This window comes from Cajanus cajan, chromosome 5 (assembly GCF_000230855.2).
Source record: "Cajanus cajan strain Asha chromosome 5, NIPB_CcT2T_4, whole genome shotgun sequence".
Classification (NCBI taxonomy): domain Eukaryota; kingdom Viridiplantae; phylum Streptophyta; class Magnoliopsida; order Fabales; family Fabaceae; genus Cajanus; species Cajanus cajan.
Window position 1 is genome coordinate 3,824,656 of NC_138521.1, and position 26,298 is coordinate 3,850,953.

At 29.8% G+C, this 26,298-nt stretch overlaps 2 protein-coding genes across 2 annotated transcripts; both read left to right on the plus strand.

Annotated features, from left to right (window-relative positions):
• Positions 1-109: 109 nt before the first annotated feature.
• Positions 110-9,087, plus strand: LOC145957703 (uncharacterized). The gene is made up of 8 exons (XM_083074119.1): positions 110-1,390; positions 2,986-4,070; positions 4,467-4,483; positions 4,600-4,659; positions 4,817-4,939; positions 5,063-5,253; positions 5,905-6,049; positions 9,022-9,087. Exons 2-8 carry the CDS (start codon positions 2,993-2,995, stop codon positions 9,085-9,087), a joined length of 1,680 nt encoding a protein of 559 aa, XP_082930245.1. The 5' UTR covers positions 110-1,390; positions 2,986-2,992.
• Positions 9,088-20,194: 11,107 nt separating this feature from the next.
• LOC109809523 (glycosyltransferase BC10) lies at positions 20,195-26,095 on the plus strand. The gene is made up of 2 exons (XM_020372857.3): positions 20,195-21,401; positions 25,193-26,095. Exons 1-2 carry the CDS (start codon positions 20,898-20,900, stop codon positions 25,832-25,834), a joined length of 1,146 nt encoding a protein of 381 aa, XP_020228446.1. The 5' UTR covers positions 20,195-20,897; the 3' UTR covers positions 25,835-26,095.
• The last annotated feature ends 203 nt before the right edge of the window (positions 26,096-26,298 follow it).

Genomic DNA, 26,298 nt, shown 5'->3' on the forward strand with positions numbered 1-26,298 from the left:
TCATCTTTTTTACTTTATTTTAAAAATATATTCAATTTTGTTATAAATAAAAAATAATTCTCCTCATCAGCAAGTTTTGTAAATTATATTGAAACATTAATATAATATAATAGAATATAATATTTTGTGGTGGCAATTGTTTCGGTAGCCTTATTTGTCCTAAGGGCGTATGAAAGGTCATGTATCAAAGGAGGAAAGATATTTTAGAGAAAATATCATTTAAATGATATAAAAGTAGTTAAATTTGTTTATATTTAAAAAATAAAAAATGTAAAAAGAAAATATTATTAAATAATATAAAAGTAGTTAAATTAATTTATATTAAAAAATAAAAAATATATAAAGAAATAATAAAACTGTTTGCTTATAATAGATTATAGAAAGAGTACTAATTATCCATAACATTGTAAATTTTTTAACTTAAGCTCTAGAGTATCTTGTATGTAGTTTGTCCAATCAAGAGATTATCATTATCATTTAATATATTAAATATTAAAGGAGAAAAAGGATAGGAAGCTTTCCATTTTTGTTGGAAAACTTCAAGTGTCTCTTTTCCGATAGGTACATCTTTCATTTTTTTTTCTTTATTTTTGTTTGTTATTTTTTTCCTTTATTTTAAAAATATGTTAAATATTATTATAAATAAAAAAGATTATTTTTCTCAAGTGCAAGTTTTGTAATATATATACTTTTAGTTATGAAATATAATATAATATTTATTTATTAGACATATTTAATTATTTTTATAAATATAAGATATAATATTCCTCGACCAAATCATATTTTCATAATTATAGTTTAAAATTATACGATGCTAATGCAGGTATCTAGCTGGAATTTGCCATATCAAAAGAAAGAGAAACCTTGTCACTCTCTTTTTTTTCATCCCAGCGACATAGAGTGTGTAACATCCCAAAATTTTATTTTTATGTATTGGGATTATTAAAAGGTTTATCATATTTTTATTTAAGTATTTTACTATTTACGTATATTTACTATTCATGTATTTTACTATTCACGTATACATTTTTCACTATTCATAAATACGTATTTACGTATTTGTAAATAGTGTTTTACTGTGCACGTGCACAGTAACTGACGGCTGCGAGGGACGCGGGTTCAAATTTTTAAATAAATTTGAATATAATAATGAATAGTGCATAGTAATTTATAATATTTTTAATGAATAGTGCATAGTGCATAGTAATTTCAGAATTTCTATAAATAGGGGCTAGGGGCTGAAAGAAATTCATAACTTGAGATAAGGAAATTCTGGAAGAGAGAAAGGAGAGAGAGAAAGAGAGAAAGAAAGAGGGGAGGTTCTGCTTTAGTTCCGGTCCTGGTTTAATAGAAAGAAGAGGAGGTTCTACTAAAATTTCTATTTAATCAGGTACGGGGGAAAAGAGGATTATTTATATGTAGAATACATGAGGGTATTGGGTAGAATTTCTTAGAATAACGTTTGATTTATGTGAATGGACGGCCAAGCCTCCTATTAATTTATAATTTAGAATTTATGTGAATGGACGGCCAAGCCTCCTAATAGTTTATAATGTTGAATTTATCTGAATGGAAGGCTGAGCCTCCTATTAACTTATAATTTGGAATAATTAGGGATTTTACTGTTATTCTATTAATGAAGGGAATTGCTGTATTATTGATTATTAAATGAATGATATGGATGTAATATGCTTGAGGGATATGTAAACTCTACTTTGTTAAGTTTATTTGTTGTATGAAATTATATACGTGTTATAAATTTGAATAATTGGATGAGATGTTATATGATTGAGATATTGATTGTGATTGTGATGTCTCACATCGATGACTAGGATAGCACGGCTCTGTATAAGTGGTGCTACAGGGAAGGCGTGACCCTAGCATGGTGTGGGATGAGAAAGACAATTAACACCATCACTTATGTCAGTTATGGCAGCCCTGGCATAGGGTTAATTGCAATAGATTGTATTGATTGTATGTGATTGTTGTTACTCACACTGAAGGATTAAGGATGATACGAACCCTGGGTGGTGGATGATTCAGGGACGAGCGTACTCCTCGTAGATCAGGGATGATACGAACCTTGGGTAGGTGATGCTTCAAGGACGAGCGTACCCCTGGTATGGTGTGAGTAAGGGAGGCAATTAACCTGTATCACTGGTGTCAGATGTGGCGAGGTCTTGGCATAGTGTTAATTGTGATATTGATGTGAATTGTTGGATTGTGATTGATGAATAATTGATACTGTTAATTGTGAGATTGATATGAGTTATGAATGTAGAAATATTATCGTTAAATTATGAAAGTGATATGAGTTATGGATATGGATGGGGAAATAATTGTATGATTGGCATGTATTATTGATGTGATATTATTAATTGTGATATATTGTGAAAATGATGGATAATTGATAATTAAATACATGTATACTTGTATGCATTATACCGTGATGTGTTTGTATGTATTTTGCATATAAGTAACTTTTCTTTTCTCACCGTATAAATTGTGGATATTTTTAGGTGGAGAGGATCCAGCTGCAATTGGTATATAGTATGTCAGCAGTTTTATTTGGGATAATGCTCTGATAGTGTGACATCGGGGCAGAGGATTTCTAGTTTAAGATATTTATGAAAATTCTGTAATATTATTTTGAAAACAATTTTAGAAACTCTTGTATTTTAGGTTTGATATTTCTATTAATGTGGTGTATTGAATTTTTGTTATGTGAACCCTTTTACCAATTTCAAAAGTTTATTTTCTTTAATTTTGTTATATTATTTCGTTATATGTTTTGGGGTAGTAAGGGTGTCACATTTAGTGGTATCAGAGCAGGTCGATTCAATCGGCCTTGAGTTATGAGTCTACTGTGTTTGTTTGGTAAATGAATGATGTGATAAAATTGATTGTTGAACTTATTGATAATATGAAGATAAATTGAATTTATTGTTTTAGAGTATGATTGTTAACTTTTTGGGGGAAAAACAGAAAAACAATGGCAGGAGGTAGAAATGATCAAGCAATTGCCGATGCTCTACAAGCAATGGCTCAGGCTCTGGGTAATTTGAACCAACGACCAGAAGTTGATTGGCTAGAAAGATTCCAACGAAATAATCCACCAAGTTTTCGTGGAGGCTATAATCCTGACGGAGCTACTGACTGGATATTTGAAGTTGAAAAGATATTCCAAGTTATGGGATGTCCTACGACACAGAAGGTGACTTTGGCTACCTTTATGCTCTCTGGAGAAGCTGGCATCTGGTGGCAAAGTACTTGGCAAAGAATAATGGCTCTAGGAACCCAAGTAAGCTGGGATATTTTCAAGCGACTCTTCTTGGAGAAATATTTTCCTCGAGATATAAGTCATAAGAAACAGGTGGAATTTCTTGAATTGAAACAAGGAGAGGATTCAGTAGCTGAGTACGTAACTAAATTTGAAAATTTGGTCAGATTCTGCCCTATGTATGACGGTGTGGGTAATGAGGAGGACAAATGCGTAAAGTTTGTGAGCGGTCTTCGCCCAGAGATTAAACAGGTGTTCAATTATCAAGGGATCACGCACTATCATGACTTGGTAAATAAGTGCAGAGTTTATGATGAGGACAACCAAGCAAGGGTGACTCATTATAAAAGTGGAGGACCAATGAGAAATAATAAGTTTGGTTCATCCAATAAAGGAAAACCTTATAACAAGCCTGTTGGAAATACGAACACTAAAGTAAATAATCAGGACTTTGTGCAAAGGAACCAAGCTAGTCAACTTTCTAGAGGTGGAAATGGGAGTATTATTCCACACAAAAGCTGCTACAACTGTGGAAAACCAGGGCATAGGGCAATTGATTGTCGGATACCAAAAGCAATAATATGCTACAAATGTCAACAGAAAGGACACAAGGCTAGTGAATGTCCTCAGAATAGGAAAGGGACAACGGAGATTGAAGGGAACGCTAGCAAACCTCGAACCACAGGAAGAGTATTTGCTTTGAGTGGTGCTGAAGCTACTCAATCCGAGGACTTAATTCAGGGTATGTGTTTCATTAATGGAACTCCTTTAACCGTTTTATATGATTCTGGTGCAACTCACTTTTTTATATCACACGCATGTGTGTCTAAGTTAAAATTACCTGTCTCTTCCTTATCTTTTGAGTTAATTGTCGAAACACCCACTAATGGTTCTGTAATTACTTCTGATGTCTGTCCAAAATGTCCTCTAACTATTGAAGGTAGAGATTTCCTGGTTGACTTAATTTGTTTACCTCTAAGTCAACTAGATGTTATTCTGGGTATGGACTGGTTATCCTCCAATCATGTCCTTTTGAACTGTGCTTGTAAATCTATTGTTTTTGGTGAACCTGTTGAAAGAGTGAGTAAGGATTATTTGACTGCCAACCAAGTTAAGGTGTCTATGCAAGCGGATGCCCAAGTGTACATGTTGTTAACTTCTTTAAATTCTGAGAAAAATGTTTCAGTAAATGAACTGCCTGTTGTATGTGACTTTTCGGATGTCTTCTCTGAGGTGTCTAGCTTACCACCTAGAAGAGAAGTAGAATTTTCCATAGATTTAGTTCCAGGAGCAGGACCTATTTCTATTGCACCTTATAGGATGTCACCCATAGAGTTAGTGGAACTGAAAAAGCAAATAGAAGAATTGTTGGAGAAGGGGTTTGTGAGACCTAGTGTATCACCTTGGGGAGCACCCGTACTCTTAGTCAAAAAGAAAGATGGTAGCATGAGATTGTGTGTGGATTATCGCCAGTTGAACAAGGTGACCATTAAGAACAAATATCCATTACCTAGGATAGATGATCTTATGGATCAGTTGACAGGTGCTTGTGTGTTTAGTAAGATTGATCTTAGATCAGGATACCACCAGATTAGGGTTAAGGAAGAAGATGTACCTAAGACAGCCTTTAGAACTCGCTATGGACACTATGAGTATCTAGTAATGCCTTTCGGTGTGACAAATGCTCCTGCAATTTTTATGGACTACATGAACCGGATTCTTCATCCATACTTGGATAAATTTGTAGTTGTCTTTATAGATGACATACTAGTTTATTCCAAGACTAAAGAGGAGCATGAGGAACACTTAAGGGTAGTACTACAAACTCTCAGGGAGAAACAACTTTATGCTAAGTTGTCCAAGTGTGATTTTTGGCTAGAGGAGGTGAGTTTCTTAGGACATGTAATTTCAAGTGGAGGAATAGCAGTGGATCCATCTAAGGTTGAGGCTGTGCTTAATTGGGAGACACCTAAGTCAGTTAGTGAGATTAGGAGTTTCCTTGGATTGGCTGGATACTATAGAAGATTCATAGAAGGATTCTCTAAGTTAGCATTACCCTTGACAAGTTTGACTAGGAAAGGAGTTATGTTTGTATGGGATAGTAAATGTGAAGATAGTTTCCGAACCCTTAAGGAAAAATTGACTAGTGCACCTGTTTTAGTATTGCCTGATCTTAGTAAAACTTTTGTGGTTTACTGTGACGCTTCTAAGATGGGATTGGGTGGTGTATTAATGCAAGAGGGTAGGGTTGTATCTTATGCATCCAGACAATTGAAGGTACATGAGAGGAATTATCCCACCCATGATCTTGAATTAGCAGCTGTGGTATTCACACTTAAGATTTGGAGACATTATTTGTATGGTTCAAAATTTGAGGTGTTTAGTGATCATAAGAGTCTTAGGTATTTATTTGACCAAAAAGAATTAAATATGAGGCAAAGGAGATGGTTGGAATTCCTTAAAGACTATGATTTTGATCTTAATTATCATCCAGGAAAAGCTAATGTGGTAGCTGATGCCTTGAGTAGAAAATCTTTGCATCTGTCTTCTCTTATGATTAGAGAGATGGATCTTTTGACACAATTTAGAGACTTGAGTCTGACTTGTGAAGTGAACCATAATAGTGTAAGACTAGGTATGACTCGGGTGACTAGTGAGTTGTTGGGGGAAATTAGAGAAGCACAGTTAATGGATTCATTTCTAGAGGCTAGACGAAAGGATATAGGACAAGGGATTGGAGAAGAATTTACCTTGGGTGCAGATGGAGTGGTAAGATTTAAAGATCGAGTATGTGTGCCTAGTAACCCTACACTTAAACGACTGATACTAGAGGAAGGTCATAAGAGCAAGCTTAGTTTTCATCCAGGAGCAACTAAGATGTATCAAGACCTAAGGAAGATATTCTGGTGGCCTAGGATGAAGAAAGATATAGCTGAATTTGTGAGTGCCTGTCTAGTATGTCAGAAGGCTAAGATAGAGCATCAAAAACCTTCAGGACTACTTCAGCCTTTGAGTATACCCGAGTGGAAGTGGGATAGCATTTCTATGGACTTTGTAGTTGCTTTGCCTAGGACTAGGAAAGGGCATGATTCCATTTGGGTTATAGTTGATAGGTTGACCAAGAGTGCACATTTTCTACCTATTAACATTAGGCATTCTCTAGAGAAATTGGCTAGATTGTACATTGATGAAATTGTGAGATTGCATGGGATACCATCTAGCATAATTTCAGACAGAGACCCTAGATTCACCTCTAGATTTTGGGAGAGCCTACAACAAGCCTTGGGGACCCAACTGAGACTTAGTTCAGCATACCATCCTCAAACTGATGGTCAGACTGAGAGGACTATTCAGTCTTTAGAGGATTTGCTTAGAGCCTGTGTTTTGGACCAAGGAGGAAGTTGGGATAGCCTTTTACCTTTGATAGAGTTTACCTATAATAATAGTTACCACTCTAGCATAGGTATGGCACCCTATGAAGCCTTGTATGGTAGGAGGTGTAGAACTCCTTTGTGTTGGAGTGAGCCTGGAGACAATGTCATCTTAGGACCTGAGATTGTGCAACAAACCACTGAAAAAGTTAAATTGATACAAGAAAGGATGAGGACATCTCAGAGTAGACAGAAAAGTTATGCTGACAGAAGAAGAAAGGATTTAGAATTTCAAGAAGGTGACCATGTATTCTTGAAAGTCACTCCATGGACTGGGGTTGGCAGGGCATTAAAATCCAGAAAACTTACTCCTCGATTTATTGGTCCTTTTCAAATTCTTAAAAGAGTCGGCAATGTTGCCTACCAAATTGCTTTGCCTCCTAATTTGTCAAATCTTCATGATGTCTTTCACATTTCTCAACTTCGAAAATATATCCACGATCCTTCGCATGTGATTGAGTCGGATCATATTGAGGTTAAGGAGAACTTGACGGTGGAAGCTACCCCGATAAGAGTCGAGGATCGAATGGTAAAGCAACTTAGAGGTAAAGAAATTCCTTTGGTAAAGGTTATTTGGGGAGGAGCTATACCTGAAAGTGCTACTTGGGAATTAGAGGAAATGATGAAAGCTTCATATCCATTTTTATTTGCATCAGGTAATTTCGGGGACGAAATTTCTAAAAGGAGGGGAGTAATGTAACATCCCAAAATTTTATTTTTATGTATTGGGATTATTAAAAGGTTTATCATATTTTTATTTAAGTATTTTACTATTTACGTATTTTACTATTCATGTATTTTACTATTCACGTATACATTTTTCACTATTCATAAATACGTATTTACGTATTTGTAAATAGTGTTTTACTGTGCACGTGCACAGTAACTGACGGCTGCGAGGGACGCGGGTTCAAATTTTTAAATAAATTTGAATATAATAATGAATAGTGCATAGTAATTTATAATATTTTTAATGAATAGTGCATAGTGCATAGTAATTTCAGAATTTCTATAAATAGGGGCTAGGGGCTGAAAGAAATTCATAACTTGAGATAAGGAAATTCTGGAAGAGAGAAAGGAGAGAGAGAAAGAGAGAAAGAAAGAGGGGAGGTTCTGCTTTAGTTCCGGTCCTGGTTTAATAGAAAGAAGAGGAGGTTCTACTAAAATTTCTATTTAATCAGGTACGGGGGAAAAGAGGATTATTTATATGTAGAATACATGAGGGTATTGGGTAGAATTTCTTAGAATAACGTTTGATTTATGTGAATGGACGGCCAAGCCTCCTATTAATTTATAATTTGGAATTTATGTGAATGGACGGCCAAGCCTCCTAATAGTTTATAATGTTGAATTTATCTGAATGGAAGGCTGAGCCTCCTATTAACTTATAATTTGGAATAATTAGGGATTTTACTGTTATTCTATTAATGAAGGGAATTGCTGTATTATTGATTATTAAATGAATGATATGGATGTAATATGCTTGAGGGATATGTAAACTCTACTTTGTTAAGTTTATTTGTTGTATGAAATTATATACGTGTTATAAATTTGAATAATTGGATGAGATGTTATATGATTGAGATATTGATTGTGATTGTGATGTCTCACATCGATGACTAGGATAGCACGGCTCTGTATAAGTGGTGCTACAGGGAAGGCGTGACCCTAGCATGGTGTGGGATGAGAAAGACAATTAACACCATCACTTATGTCAGTTATGGCAGCCCTGGCATAGGGTTAATTGCAATAGATTGTATTGATTGTATGTGATTGTTGTTACTCACACTGAAGGATTAAGGATGATACGAACCCTGGGTGGTGGATGATTCAGGGACGAGCGTACTCCTCGTAGATCAGGGATGATACGAACCTTGGGTAGGTGATGCTTCAAGGACGAGCGTACCCCTGGTATGGTGTGAGTAAGGGAGGCAATTAACCTGTATCACTGGTGTCAGATGTGGCGAGGTCTTGGCATAGTGTTAATTGTGATATTGATGTGAATTGTTGGATTGTGATTGATGAATAATTGATACTGTTAATTGTGAGATTGATATGAGTTATGAATGTAGAAATATTATCGTTAAATTATGAAAGTGATATGAGTTATGGATATGGATGGGGAAATAATTGTATGATTGGCATGTATTATTGATGTGATATTATTAATTGTGATATATTGTGAAAATGATGGATAATTGATAATTAAATACATGTATACTTGTATGCATTATACCGTGATGTGTTTGTATGTATTTTGCATATAAGTAACTTTTCTTTTCTCACCGTATAAATTGTGGATATTTTTAGGTGGAGAGGATCCAGCTGCAATTGGTATATAGTATGTCAGCAGTTTTATTTGGGATAATGCTCTGATAGTGTGACATCGGGGCAGAGGATTTCTAGTTTAAGATATTTATGAAAATTCTGTAATATTATTTTGAAAACAATTTTAGAAACTCTTGTATTTTAGGTTTGATATTTCTATTAATGTGGTGTATTGAATTTTTGTTATGTGAACCCTTTTACCAATTTCAAAAGTTTATTTTCTTTAATTTTGTTATATTATTTCGTTATATGTTTTGGGGTAGTAAGGGTGTCACAGAGTGAAAAAAGAAGTTCTTATTATTTTATTAACTTGTTCCAACTTATGATAATACACTCATGGGTTTATTTTAAATTTAACTATATATTTTATTTATAAACTTTATATCATTATTATTATTTATAAAATATATTTTAACAACTAAAAGAAATTAAAGTTTTCAAATAGATATAATTGGCTGGCACAAGCTAATAGTATATATTTAGGGTTTAGGATTTAGGTTGGTCTTGTCCAATCTTCTTATAAGCCACTCATTTTTCAAATTCATTTGTCTGGTTGACTCAAATTGGCTCATTTTATTTTATTTTTTAATTTTATTTAAATTTTAAAAAAACTAAATTCACAAAGATTGATTTAGTTTGTAAGGAATGAAATCATAACTTAAAAAAGTGTGGGTTTGATTCTCACTATCGATGTGGAAACTTTGGTGAAAATTTTATAAGTATTTTTATGTGTTTATAGAGTCTTGAGGTCTTTCCAAACTCCAGTAATTCTTAAGATTCAACTCATCCAAGCTTGTATTTATAAAACAAAATATGAGTGAAATAGACCAAATAAATTTCAAACATGAAAATTAGTGGTTTAGTTATCAAAATTTAGGATTCAAACTTTAGCTTTATAACTATAAAATCAATTATCAATCTTATTGAGAAATTATCAATAATGCGATAAAACTAAAACTTAGAGAGTTTATATGTAAAAGAACTTAGTTTATAGAACTTAAATACTCTTTTCTTTTAGTTTATAGTGAGACATGCATTTTGCACATCTCTTACTCATCAAAATCTAAAGCATATATTTATTTATTAAATTTGATAATCACTTTAATCTATATCTATGCAAAATTAGCTATCCTATAAACTAACATTTCAATTTTTTTCATATTTGATTTTTATTTGCATTTCATATATGTGATCTTAATATATTTGTCCTAAACCATTGAAATTTTAGTTGTAAGTTATTTTTTAGTTCTCTAAAATGTTATTCTTTTATCTTATAATAATTCATCTTACCTAAATTGATAAATTTAAATATATTTTCTGAACTCTTGAATTACTTTATGTTATTTTTAGTTGTGTATTAATCATTACTGTATAATCACACTTTAACAAACTCAAATACATTACTTATCTATCACGAATTTTACATAAATAATTTGTCTTATCTCTAGCATGAATATGATGCTAAAGACTAAAGTGTGCATGGCTAAAAAGAATAAAGTATTTGATTGGAAGTTCAACTATCATTTATAACTACTTTATTCTCTTTACTAATATTTTAGCGCATGGACAATGCACAAACATATTTATTGTATACAATTAAAATTTAAAATAAATTATGTTTCATGTTTAAATATATAAATTATATTTAAAATTAGTATATATAAATTTTTTAAAAATATAAATTATATTTTAGATTTATGATAAATAATTTGTATTGTAATAAAAAAAATTATTTATTGATAAGTTATTTTAAAATATTAATACTTAATTCATAAATAATTATGATAAATAAAAATTGAATTAGATAAGAAGATCAAAAAATTCTTACGCTCATTAAAATAATACTCCCTGAATACACTCTCACGCAAGATAAAAGTTCATGTTTAATATATAGGAGTTGATCACTTGATATATTTTTATAGTTTAATCTTCAAGGTAGTTAATTGAAGAATACAATATTTTTTTTTCGGTGTTGAAAGAATACAATATTGTGCATGTTAATATGATATTAACAATTTTGTGGATAAATTTCTATAACTCATTTGTCTAAGTGCATAGAGTATGGTGTTTACATCCCGTACATAGTTTTGAAAACCAGATCGAAGCAGTTAGTTACACCCTGGTCGACCAAGAACTAGTCGTAAACTAGTTTGAGTGGCCTAAAGAATCAATTTGCATTAAATCGGTAAAAAAATTTGTAGAATCAGTCAAAATCGATTAAAAAAAGGTCAAACCAGTTTGAACCAATCAAGTGAATTTTTATAGTTTATATTTTATTAATTTGGTACATTTTATTCTAAGCAGTGTTTTAAAACCCGGACCGACCCGGCCGGTCGGACCGGTTGGACCGGGAACCGGTGGTCCAGCCGGTCCGAATCTGAAGTTGGATCGGTTATGCAGTCGACCCGTTTCAAACCGGATTAAACCGGTCAATTTTCCGGTTCAACCGGTGAACCGGTGGGTCAAACCGGTTCAACCACTTTTTTTTTTTTTTTTTAAAACTTTTTAAGGGACCATAAATCACAAAAATAATAATGAAAATTGAATCTCTTAATGAAAAAGCAAGGAGTCTTATTAAATATAACAATGACTACTTGTTCTAATATATTTGTTTGCAATATATACAACTTAAATAACTTTTATAATATATTATTAATTTTAAATTATATATTTAATAATTCAATATCTATGTAAATATTACATATATTATTTTGTGATATTAATTGCAAGCATATTATATATGTACATATTATTTCTATTTTTAATTTGTATTAATATACCGTTTAACATGTAATTTTTTTATATATTTTTTTACAAAATAAAAATAAAAATAATTTTAAATAAGATAAAAGAATTTAAATTTAAAATAAGATATGAATTTATTAAAATTTATAAGTATAAATATATTTAATATGAATATTTTTTAATAAAAATAAATAAAAATCGAGTCATGCGGTTCAACCAGTGACCCACCGGTTCAACCTTTGACCCACTGACCCAATACCTTAACTGGTTCGATGACCGGTTCGATTTTTAAAACTATGATTCTAAGTGTAAACTTGTTATTATTAATAGACATTGTTATATTTTATCAAAATTTAAACTTAAATATTATATTATATATAGTTTAAAATTTTACGTACACATTAAAGGTTAAGAATCTATAAATAATATTTTATTTTAATTTTTAGTTTTATAAAATTATATTTATTTAATAATAATTTTATATTAATAATAATTATTATTATTATTTTATTAATATCAATTTGATCACGGTTAAACCATTGAATCTTGAATCAATGCTTAGGTTGATTCAATATCTGGTAGGGGTGAGCACCAACCCAAAACCAAAAAAATCGATAGAAAAAAAAAAAGTAAGTGAGTTGACTCGAATGTGTTAGCGATTGTTGGACTCATGGTACTCCATTACGGTTTAGGTGAGTTAAAAACATGACTTATAATGGTTAATCTTGATCGGACTTGGTTTGAATTTTTGGATCCATTAGTATTCGAATCCAACTGTCCAAATAAAATAAATGTCAAAGTAATTATCATTCAGACCTAAAAGTTAAGCTTATTTTGATTCATCTTTAATCTTTATTGTTGATACACAAAAACTCTAGTTAAGGGGGTAGTTTGTAACTTCCTTTTTTCATATCATGTAGTTAAAAAAAATATTATAATATTTAAATAAATTATTTGAAACTTGAATAATTTTATTCATTTTGAGTCTAAACGAACTAAATACTATTTGAATTGTTAAATGTATAAAGAAGGATACAAGAATTGAAAAGAAAGAGATAATAAATTGATTATAAGTTTTATCTAGGCCAATTAAATGATTCAAAGTCCAATACATTTCTATCATACAAAATCATCCATTACAACCGAAATTCACTCAAATCGAGGTCCGCCTAAATTGATAAGTCATTCGGTCGAGTTTAAGTCTAAATAATGCAATCAGTGGGTTATGTCAATTTGAGCTATATTGACCCAAAATTGACCGTACCTGATCGTTAATCATCCCTAATGTTCTTTCCAATTTTAAAAACATTGATTTTGTATGATATTATACATTCTTCGATTAAATGTTCGTTACTAGAATTAGAATGAGTATTTTTTGTGATATTATAATAATTCATAAATATAAATTCTATTTGAGACTAATATAAAATTTTACATTGTATTTATTCCTTTGTACATTTGATGTTAATGTTTTATTCTCATTTAATGTAAAAATATTTAAGGAATATTTATTTCACAAATAAATAAAAAAAAATGGTGTACGTAAAAATGAGTAACTTACTAGTTATAAATAAAAGGTATTTTTTTCTCAATTAAATTTTTTATAATATATATATATATAGTTATGAAATATAATATAATATTTATTTATTATACATGTTATTAGAAAATTTAAAGGACTGAATCATATTTTCATAATTATAGTTTAAAATATACTCTACGTTAATAACTTGTTGTGCAGGCCTCCTGCCAAAGCCTGTTATGACAAAATCAAGAGAAATTTCATCTTTCTCTTTCCTTTTTTCATCCTGGCAGCATGAGATGAAAAAAGAAGTTCCTATCATTCTATCAACTTGTTTTCACTTACGATAATACACTCATTTGAATTTATTTTAAATTTAACTATATAATATGTATAATTTTTTTTAATTATTATTGTTCGCAAAATATCTTTTAACAACTAAAAGAAATTAAAGTTGTCAAAAATGATAATAGTTGGCTCACACAAGCTAATAGTGTATGCATGTCAGCTAGCTTGGTTGGCCTTGTCCAATTTTCTTACTGGTTACTCTTTTTATCATCTAAATTGACTTGTTGAATTAAGTTAAATTGATCCATTTTTTTTTATTTTTTTATTTAAAAATTAGTTAATAAAAAATGGTTCATTTTGTAAAGAATAAACTCGTATTTTAAAAAATACGAGTTTGATTCTTGTTGTTAATGTTAAACTTTGTTGATGAAAGATTTATAAGTATCATCATAAGTGCTCATATGAGATATAGTATAATTATGGTGAATTCTGATATCCAACTCACCTAAACTTTTAATTATTAAAAAATTAAAAAATTATGAGCAAAATAGACTCCATTAAATTCAAACCTAAAAATTAGTGATTCAATTGTCCTAAGCTACTTTTTTTTTTGAAAATTCAGACCAAGTCATTTTTAATACCCGTAAAAAATTGAGCACAATTATTAAAGTAATATTTAATGTTATCATTAGTGTAAGTAATTTAATTAATCATTAAATGTGATTAGATTCATTAATTTTGATTAAATTCAATGGCTATCATAAACTCCAAGTCTCCATCAACAATAATAAAAAAGGTTCGCATATTCCCACACAAGATGAGAAAGAAATATTATGATTTATTTTGATTTTGATGGTATGATGGAATGCTTCACTAACCATGATAAGAATGCTTCATTGAGGAGGAAGCACAAGCCACACACATTAATTCTCTTGTCGTTAAAAATCCTTCTAATGGAATGCTTATCTGAGGAGAGAAAATTAGTTGTTCTCTCAAAATTTGTTTGTTAGTATTTTAAAGTAATTAATTTAAAAAATAGAGCATAAAATATAATATTTATTGTGATTACTTATTTCTAAAAGAAATATTTAATTATCAAAACTGTATAATAAATAACATATTCTTTCTGTGAATCAATAAATAACATGTTATTACATAATATCAAAATTCTTATTTAATTATCAAAATTGTATAATAAATAATATTAACGTATGAAATTTAATTACATATGATCAACAACTAATACTTGTTCATGTCTCATTTACATATATACTAGATGTAATATACTCGTGGTATACATGTATTCTAATCTAAAAATATGATTTGAACATATTGAAAATATATTAAAAAATAAAATATTTATCAATTTATAATTCATTGTAAATACTATATTTTTTAATTAAATTTTAAAAATATTAATTATCAAATTTTTTAATGAAGTTATGATTACAAAATAAAATAAATCAATTTATTATATTATTTGCATATCTATTTTTTCCATTCATCTTTTAGTTTTGAAACATATTGCTCTCACAGTTCCTTTTTAATTTTCGGATTTTTGAACCATTTTTGTTATTATTTATTTTATTTTTAAATTTTAAGATAACATTAATTATTCATTTATCAATTATACCCTTTCTTTTCATTTCATTTTTAATGAATTTACACATAATTTATTATGAAAATAAAAGATGAAAGGATCTATAATATTGTGATGAAATAATTTTTTTTAAAAACTTCATAATTATTCTGTTGAGATCAAGGAAATTTATTACATTTATTGACTCATATGTAAAAAAATTAAAAGACATATAAAATATGGAGGTAATATTACATTTTAATTATGAAAATTGTATAATAAATATTATTAATATGAACAATATTCTTGTTTGATTTATGAATATAGTTCATACAATATCTTAAAACAGACAAATAAGGATTTATTTATGTTTGATTAAACATTATTTTAATATTAATAAAAATGATCTTGGGAGCATTAGATTTGCCGCATAATAAAACAATTTTTTTTATTCATTAAATGTGATTAAATTTGTTAATTTATTAGATTCGACAATATTATAAAATTTAAGTTTTTATTAAATGTGATTAAATTTGTTAATTTATTAGATTCGACAATATTATAAAATTTAAGTTTTTATCAACTGTTATAATAAGTTAAAATCTAGTTTATATATAGTATTCTATTTTGAAATATCGCAATTTATATTGAAAATATAAAGAAAAAAAAGATAGTTAATTAGGTGTTAAGATAAATGGGAAAAGAAGAGAATCTAATTAGGATTTTTCCTATGTTAAACTTTTGTAAAAATTATTAAAACAACTAATCAATTATAAACTTGTGGATAAATAATTTTTTTATGCAGTACAAACAAAAAATATAATAAAAATAACTACATTGATTAATAATATTTATGAGTGCTACCAAAATTGATATCTCACACTCACTTTGAATCATTAAATTTCTTGAGATAAAATTTATATTGGTATGAACCAATTAAAATTACTAAAAAAAACTGATCTTTCTGATAATTGTAGTCAAGGCATGATGTAGCACATAAGTTTTAAAAAATTGTTTGGTGGCTGGTAAATAATATGATACGATGGCTATCTTGTTATAATTATTTATTTATTGATAATATTAATAGAGGTCACAAATGAATTAAGCCCGTATGGTCCACTTGTCACAAACTCATTAAAAATGGGCCAATATATAGTATATACCGTCTCACATAACAAAAGTGGGCCAAAAGGTTTAACTGTTTCATTTACAACAAATCGGTCTGAAAAAAAAAAAAAGGTTGTAAATCGGTGGGTCAATTCGATTAAAAATAAAAATAGTAATATTTTAATTATATTTATTTATATCATTTATTAAAGATAAATATATTAACTTAAATTTTGAATAATCTTTTATTTATAAACATTAAATTAAATAAATAATTCATAAAAATAAATTAACGTGATTGTTTACGCTTTATATATATATATATATATATATATATATATATATATATATATATATATATCATAATATCATACATAAATTTAAAAATATCAAAATTAATACCGCTATTTAATTAAAATCTTGTATATAAATTCAACATTTATATATATAAAATATGAATGATTATTTTACATAAGAGTGTTTTTAGGACCTTTTTTTTACAATAAATTTTTTAGAGAGTTTTTCAACTTCATGTATAAATTAAATTTTATTTATTATATTTTTTTTTATGAATTTTAATATTTTAAAAATATTTTTTTAATAAATAAAAATAATCTTGTGTTATATAAACATGAATGACTATTTTGCCTTTCTACAAATTAATGTTACTTAAAAAGATGAGTTATAAACTAATTTTAACTTTTCACAAATTAAGATAAATTATGGTCAAATTAATGTCTCAAGTCAAAGAAAAATGAGATAAGTCATATTTAAAATTTGTATAAATCGTATAAATTATATTTTAAATTTATGATAAAAAATCTTAATAATAATAAATCCAAGATAGTCTTTCATTCTATTTTCCCGCTTAATCTCAAACACATTTTTTCAATACAAAAATTTAGGCACACATCAAGTAATTACAACCAATTATAAATTTAAGTCATATAAATTCATGATGAAAATTATTTGTTAAGGATAATTTACCTCTAAACATTATAAATTCACAATTCTTGAATAATTGATATATTAAAGTTATTCACAAAAAATAAAATATGTGTTAAGTAATCATAACCAATGATAAATTTAAACTATTTAATTGTAATATGTATAAATTCATGTATGTTGCAATATATATTTTTTTCCTAACAAGAGTTGCAAACAATTGTTATCCATCCTTCTTATTCATTTATCCTTTTACCTTTTTGAACTTCATTATCTTCTTTTTTTATATGACTTCTTCTATGTATTTAATATGTAATAATTTTAACATATTGAACATGATTATTTAAGTTGATATTATTTTGATTTCCCTATTTGACTTCCTTATTTAAAATCATCTAACTTTCTTATCTAAAACTATTAATAGAAAAGAATTGTATAGGTTCATGGTGAGATGGGAGACATATTATTTATTTTTAAAATTTTAAATGAATATTAAATATACTATGCATCAAACAAGTAAAACAACTAGTTTATATTATAACATAATATTATTTTTATTTATTGATAATTAAGATAAATAAAAACTAAATTAGATAATAAGTTTAAAAAAAATCTTAAAAGTAAAAATTTTCTTGTCGAAAAAAAGACCCTAAAAACACTCTTATTTGAGATGGAGGTTCGTGTTTATTTAAGAAAAATCCAAACCTCACATTAATTATAAATAAAACAATTAAAGAGTATATAAATGGGAGGTAACCCTCATTTTTCAAGTCAATTTTATAAGGTTGAATTAAACTCTTAATTTACTATCTTAAAATGGTAGCAGAGTTATCTATATTTATTTTAAAAGGGTCATCTATCATTGATACATACATCAAGTCTAATCGTGTTGAATTTGAAGGAGTTTATTGGGAAAAAAACTCAAGTTGCATCTATCCTAGATCATTAAAAGGTCACCTACCATTTATTTACGTACCAAGTCCTATAATACTAGATGTAAGAAAGTGTATTGGAAAAACTTAAGTTTCACATCAATTATAAATAAGATAATTAAATAATATATAAATAAAAGTCAACTCTCACCTTATAAGTTAATTTTGTAAAGTTGGGTTATGCTCTTAACCAACTTTCTTAAGAAAGTTTAATATATAAGAGTTGATTCAAATTTCATCTTATATGACTTACTACCACTCCTACTTTCACTATCACTTTTAATGTCATCATTATTATTATGGTCACCATTACCATTATTGGCAAATAATGCATTTATTGTTATGTTAATAAACTTTATGAAATATTCAACAAAAGACTTTGAAAAAGGAACCAAAATAATACAGATATCAATTCATGAAATTTAAATTTAGAAAATTAAAATCACACAATTGTGATACTCAATTGAATCAAAAAAATATAATTAAAAATTTAATGCTTATACATCATTAATGCAAAAAATTTTACACTGTCAACCAATAAAAAGTCACAATTATCACAACTTTTAAGATAATTATTTTAAAAATCAATTTATGATTAAATAATTATATAAAATTGTTTTACATGAATAATACATAATATTTCATCTCTATAATTAAGTAATATATTAATAGAGTGAAATGATATTTAAATTTAAGAATATTTAATACTTTTGATTTTTTAGAAAATTTTTAAACAATAATTATTTTACATGCATTTAATTTTAGCACAATTTTTGGTGCATTGCATTTTATCAAGTAAAGTGTCCTCTTCATTTTAAAGGACTGAAATGGTTTTAAAATAAGTGAAATATACAGTAATTTCATGTTACAGAAATTCTAAATGCACTTGAGCTTACTTTTTGGAAACAGCATACTTGAACCATAAATTAAGGAACAAGAATATGATCATTTTTCCCGTTTTAACCCAAGAATCTTAAATTGAACGTTGGCATCATCACCATGAAAACGTTGAAGGAAAGGAAAAGAATAATCTGGTGATGGCGAATGGAAACTTAATGGGTTGAAAAAGTTTGGTGGCCCCACGAAGCACGAACCCTTGTAAGTTGTAACATCATCATTGGTGAAAAACGCTCAGAAAGAAACAAAACAAACCAGAATCGAACTGAACCCTACACTGACCCATCATCAACAAGTTACTCTCTCTAGAAACCGCTCCATCCCTAATTAAAGAACTTGGTTACAAATTATTAATGAGGAATCAATGAAACTAAATAAACCAATTAAGAAAATTAAATTACAATACAGCACACAATATGGGTATTGTGGGGAATTGCCAACGATCAACATGTGCTTGCAGATAATTATAATTTCCAACAACATAGGCATTAATGAAATCGCCAACACTTGTACCCATTAATATAATAGACCGCATAAATTGGTAAAAACTAAAAAACTAAAAACCAACGACAATGATGTGGGCCGAACCGAACCAAACCCCAAATGACACCAACAACTTAAACTCCCAAAGTAACCGACAAAAATCTTTGAACTTAATGAATTATCTTAGGTTTCAAACCACCATGTTACTGTGAGTATGTTTTTGGGATCGTATTCAAATTCGGTTATAACCCCATAAAAAATTAACATAACCTTAAGTAGACATATGCTATTTTAGAGGTTAAAAATATACAACTTTAATGAAGAGCAATATTTTTTCATATATATTTTTTTAAAAATTACATGTATATTTTTTTATAGTAAACAATCTTACTTACCATATGAACAAGATTATCATTCCAAAATATTCAATACAACTACATTCATATGATTTGAAAATCTTTAATCTATTAAATTTAAACAACAACTGAGTTAGATCTATTGGTTATAAAATTGGAATTTGGATAAACAAATGTAGAAATAAAAACATATTAAATTTTTATAAAGAATAAAATTGAATTTTGAAATTTATTTTTCAAAGAATAAAAATATATTTGAGCCTTTTTAATGATCTTTCTCTCTCCTAGGAGTACCCGTTTCAAGATTCCTTTAAATGAGGCTCCATTCAAAGCCTAAAACAGGAATTGGAAAATTAGAAAAATCACTAAGCACGTTTTTTTGTACAGTGATGAATGAAAGAGTAGAGATTGCAGAGATAGCACAATTCCCACTTCCATTGAAATCTGGCGTAATTCAAGAGTGAGGGAGAAAAGTGTGAAGGGATCCACCAATTTGTTCCTCAACCGGGTTTCTTTGGCGTTGATTGAACTCTGTATATAGCTGGCTTTCGACCATACCCCAACATGCCATCACGGTAATGCGCTTCTCACGCTTCTCTGCTTATTCTTTCTCGTTTTTCTCCCCTCTCTAATCTTCCCTCGCCGAGAAAAAAAAAACTTTTGATTTGTTCAAAAGTCAAAACTTTATGGTCTTTGAACGGTACGAGCTTTGTTGGTTTTGTGGGGAGCTGATTTTCCCTCGTTATTTGATGTGATCTCGAGCTTGCTTTGGTGTTTTGATCTGTTGTTTGAGATGGGTTGTGATTAGTTCTCCCAATAAAGAAGGAAGGGTGCCCCATGTAATAGATAAATTAGAATAGTGTGACACGTTTCTTTTGATTTGGTTTTGCCGTGAAAAAGTGAGGTTTTTGATGCGTATGAGGTGTTTGTGAGATTTGATTATGTGTGAAGGAACGCAAGTACTGAGAATCTAAACTTGATTGGGAGAGAGCAGAGGAAAAACCATGCAGTCTAGGTTGGAGGAAGGGAAGGACCCTGCTGCGTTGAGAACTACTCCTTCTAGGCCCTTCCCTTTGAGACTTCTTCAGTTCTTTGTGCTCTTTTTGGTTATTGGTATTGGTGCTTCGCTTCTTAGCATGTACATGATTAGGCATTTTGGTATTCATAATGTGGGTTTGGTACAGTCTGCGTTTAAGCCTTGCTTTGAGCAGCCGGTAACCATAGAAAGTTGGATTAGGCCTCCATCCAGTTTGAGGCATGCCATGAATGACACTGAACTCTTCTGGCGTGCTTCTTTTGTTCCAAGGACAAATGGTTATCCTTTTAAAAGAACTCCCAAGATTGCCTTCATGTTCTTGACCAAGGGACCCTTGCCAATGGCACCACTATGGGAGAAGTTCTTCAAAGGGCATGAGAAGCTTTATTCTATTTATGTTCATTCGCTGCCGTCTTATAATGCTGACTTTCCACCATCATCAGTTTTTTACAGGAGACAAATTCCAAGCCAGGTATAATCTAGCTTTATTCTATGTGAATTTGTATTTAAATTTCGCATGATGTTAGGTGCTATATTTCGCATGATGATGAAAGTAGCATTATCTATATGGATTTCCATGTTTTCAATTGTTCATTGGCATGTTTTCATCCAAATCTAAATTCTATATTTTGAGCCATAGGCCATAGCTATGCCATTTATTTATTGGTGTTTAAACCCATCCACCCTTATTTATAATGAAGTTTTATGATGGGTGCTAATTTATTATGGTCATATTAAATGATGGTCAGATCCCATTCCTTTGTGTCATATATGGTCAGTATGAAACAAATCTCAATGTAAGAGGCCTATAAGCCCCTTTTGCTATCATACCTGTTTATGTTGAACAAATGTTTTATGTGTTCAATTACAAGGTTTAAGAGAGAAAGGAGAAGAGAAAAAGATAATAACCTTGAATTATGAAAATAATTTGATGCAATGATCTTATTCAAAAGATTAAGGCCCTAACCCTTATTTATACTAATTAATAGACTCCTTATTCTCATTAAATATGGAAAAAATCAAGATAATCGCTAAGAAATTTGTCGTGCTACGACATTGGTTTGGTTCATCACTAAGAAAAAATCGCGCATGTGATCATTGACAGAAGAGATGAAACACATCAGTAAATGCACAGTGTATATAAAAAACTAATTACTAAAGAAGAACGTTGATGTTAGGAACCATAGGAGATGTAATGGTGGTTGTGAAGAGTGTGTGTTGGAAATCTCATATTGACTAATGAAATAATCATAATAACATAAATAAGTGGGAAATAATCCTCACCTTATAAGTCAGTTTTGTAGAATTGAGTTAAGCTCGAAACTCACATTGTAAAAGTGACAAACAACAAGGAACAAAGAGAAGGATTTGAAGCGGAAATTTTTTTTGTTACAATACAGTACCAAATGGAAACTTGACAATGGAATAATGAATGACAAGTTGGAGAGTGAAACTCTCACTCTTCCCATTCTGACAATGAGAGATTCTCAATATTCATTCTCTAGACGCATACTAGCCAAAAAAAATCCCTTCTTAACTGCTCAAATTACCCTCCTTTTATATTTATCTATATAATTGATAATTGATCTTCTAAACTGCCTATCCTTTTCAATCTATTTTTTTTTATCTCTATATTTAAATTAAAGTTCAATAGTTTACTTATCTATTTTTAATTTTCTCAGTTAAAAATATCTTTATACCACAATTTAAATTATACATTATAAATCCAAAATATAAAATTATATATTTAAGGATATTTTTTTTATTATGAATTTTGATTATAATTTATATATTCAAAAATATTTATTTATTATAAATTTTAATTGTATAAAATTAAATATTTATCATGAGTAATGCATGTACTATTATACTAATTATGAATATGATTTGATACAACGATCTTGTTCAGAATACTAAGACACTAACCCTTATTTATATTAGTTAATATACTCCTAATTGTACTTAAATAAGAAGTAAATCATGATAGTTACTGAGAAATATGTAAATTAATCCTAGGAGATATTTTAGGATATGAAAATAATCCTAAAGGTTTAGTCTAAGAACATGTTTTCTCTGCATGCTTTCCCAAAGAAGACAATTGATGTATCTTAGTCCTCTAGTGTTTTGACCTCATCTTCAGCCATGATTGCTCATGTTGGTAATTCTACAATTTGTTTCTCTCAATCTTTGGTTGTTGGTCCCTATATTTTGGTGCTTCTAATCATATAGCTATTAAACCCCTTCTTTTGTAAAAAAATATCTCCTAAAAATCCTCATCACATTATTCTTGCATATGGTTCCAAAATAAAGTCATTGGTACTGGACAAGCCATTCCTTTCCCCCATCTTTTGTCCCTAGATTCTGCCTTTTTGGTTTTTGGTATTCTTTTCAATTTGATTATTTTCAGTCGTCTTACTACTACTCTCAATTGCTCCATAACTTTTACTACTAACTCTTATCATACATGGCTAAAGTATAGGAACGGCAATTAGTGCAGGATATATGTGACATTGAATTTATTATCTTCATTCTTCACCCTACAAGTTGATCCATATAACGCCCCCAAACAAGGTTGGGTTGGGTTACACTTTTTTAACCTTTCAATCTACATAACCCAACCTGTATAACCCACCAACCCGACGGGTTAAATGACGACTTGGGTTGGGTTGGCAATGGCTCGTTGGTTTAACCCATTGGGTTGACCTATTTTTTCTTTGACTTTTACCCATTGACATTGATTTATGGTTCTATTTGTGTTCACTTATTTTAATGTTATAGATGGATTTATTAAGTACATATCCCATTGAACATTTAAAAAGAAATTAAGACAAATAGAAAAAAATACTTTTTATATATTTTTTTAATTGTTTGACGGATCAACCCAATCCAATCCATCACTGGATGGATTTGGTTGAGATTTTTAACTCAATGAAAAAATGGGTCCAATCCAACCCAACTTGTTTATCAGCAGGTTGAGGGTGTGTTGGGTTAGCCTTTTTGACACTCTTACCATGTATTTGGTCTTGTAGATCTTGTAATATTCTTTCCCTAATTATAGGAAGCCCCGTGTATAGTATTTCTACGTATATGATAAAGCTGGGAGATTCTCTCCCAAACAAGTTTTTCACTCAAATATCGTACTTTTTTCTGTTTTAAGTCCGATTCAAATGAAATTATCTAACTCATGAATCTGAGTTATTTTTTTATATTGGAATAAGATACTCTTTGGAAAAGAAAAAGTCATATTCCTGGTTCTTCATATATGAATTAGATCATGTTAAAAGGGGAATTTCTTTGCTTTGGCCTGTTTATGGATTTTACTTAGGAAGGACTCAAAGGAGTGCGTTCCAGCTGTATTATGCTATTTCCTCTATCCATATAATATGTATATGAAAGTCATTTTTCGAAGAATAAACATCGGTGGTTAATTTGACAACTGAATTCCTTCATAAAATGCGTGGCTGTTATTTTTGTGATTCTTCACAAACATGTGTGGCTGTTACTTAGGAAGGACTACTTTAGTTTTTGAGTTAACAGTATCTATTAATGCTAGCATGTCTATGAAAAATGATCATTTTGTCAATTGTAATTTTTCCCCACCTTGAGATAGTTTTATTTACCTACACTTAGTTGTGCTTATAATCTGCCGACAATTATTGTCTCATTTTTCAGCAGGGTGTGCATGTTTTAATAGATTTTGTACAATTTATTAAAGCATTCTAGCTGTAAATTCTTTTTATGAATTAAAATTATATTCAATGAAGACTGTTGGTTAATTGATTCAGTTTGCCAGCATTTTATTTTTACGAAGTACAGCATTGAGTCATTAACGCTGGTGACATGTTTTTGATCATTAGACTTGGTTTAAAAATCCTACTTAATAAATAATCTAGAAGAGAACATTGAAATGCAAACAACACTGATGATTTATGAATTTCTTGATGATGGCAAATGGAAATGAAACAAACGTTTTTGAAATTAGATTATAGAGCTGGGACATGAAAATTGCTGTGTGTGTGATGGATAGGAGTTTGGGGAAATTACGAAATAACTTGCACTCAGCAATTAAATATGCTGCTATTGTTTATCAGCCAAAAGAATATGCTTCTAAAACCAAACAAAATATCAACTTCAACTCCTGGAGAATTTCATTGAATTGTGCAATGCTTTTCAGTTTTGATAGTTATTGTTAGACCAATAATAGGTTTAATGTTGAATATTTTGTGTTTTTAAGAGATTTCTAATTAGCCTTATCCTTCACAGGTGGCAGAGTGGGGAATGATGAGTATGTGCGATGCTGAAAGAAGACTTCTGGCTAATGCATTGCTTGATATCTCAAATGAATGGTTTATCCTCCTATCGGAGTCCTGCATTCCTCTCCAGAACTTCAGTATTGTATACCGTTACATATCACGCTCGAGATATAGCTTTATGGGTGCATTTGATGAACCTGGTCCTTATGGGAGAGGACGATATGATGAAAACATGGCACCCGAGATCAACATGAGTGACTGGCGTAAGGGGTCTCAGTGGTTTGAAATTAGCCGAGAACTAGCTGTTAGGATAGTTGAAGACAGCACTTACTATCCTAAGCTCAAAGAATTCTGCATACCACACAAATGCTATGTGGATGAGCACTATTTCCAGACAATGTTGACAATTAATACACCTCATCTTTTGGCAAACAGAAGCCTCACTTATGTGGATTGGTCAAGGGGTGGTGCTCATCCAGCTACCTTTGGGAAGAATGACATCAAAGAGGAATTCTTCAAGAAAATTTTGCAAGAGCAGACATGTCTTTACAATAACCAGCCAACTTCCCTTTGCTTCTTATTTGCAAGAAAATTTGCACCTAATGCTTTGGACCCTCTTTTAGACATAGCTCCCAAAGCTCTAGGAATTTGAAGAATGCTTGGCTTCTTAGCTGCATCTTTGAAGGAGCGCTGATTGGAGCATGTTAGTTAGCTATCTGCTAACTTCATTTTAGTCACATGATCATCATCTAATCTCCTGCTTTGCAGAAATTTTGAGTTGCTCTCTCCAGCATTTAGATGTGTAGGACATTGAATCTAAACCACATTTCATTTAAGTATTAGCCAGAATATTGACTAATACTTTATTGGATTACTTATTAGTTAAATAAATATTGTAGTTATCCTTTTGGAATTTCTTACCATTGACACAAATTAATCGTTCTGGCCATTCAAAAATGCACTAGCTTATTATTTATAGGCATTCAGTTTGTGGTTCTTTCAATTTGCAGTTTCCATCTCTGCTACTTGGTTTTTCTTGCTACTAAGATAGTAAGATGCCAAAGGCCAGAGCTACGAACCATAAACAGATGTCAGAATTATAGTTTTATTTCATGT

Coding starts and splice junctions, on each gene's coding strand:
- LOC145957703 (XM_083074119.1), top strand. CDS start 2,993: ATGGCAGGAGGTAGAAATGATCAAGCAATTGCCGATGCTCTACAAGCA. Junction 4,940..5,062: donor ATGGACACTATGAGTATCTA/GTAATGCCTTTC, acceptor GTTTATTCCAAG/ACTAAAGAGGAGCATGAGGA. Junction 6,050..9,021: donor CCTTGGGTGCAGATGGAGTG/GTAAGATTTAAA, acceptor GGATATTTTTAG/GTGGAGAGGATCCAGCTGCA.
- LOC109809523 (XM_020372857.3), top strand. CDS start 20,898: ATGCAGTCTAGGTTGGAGGAAGGGAAGGACCCTGCTGCGTTGAGAACT. Junction 21,402..25,192: donor GGAGACAAATTCCAAGCCAG/GTATAATCTAGC, acceptor TATCCTTCACAG/GTGGCAGAGTGGGGAATGAT.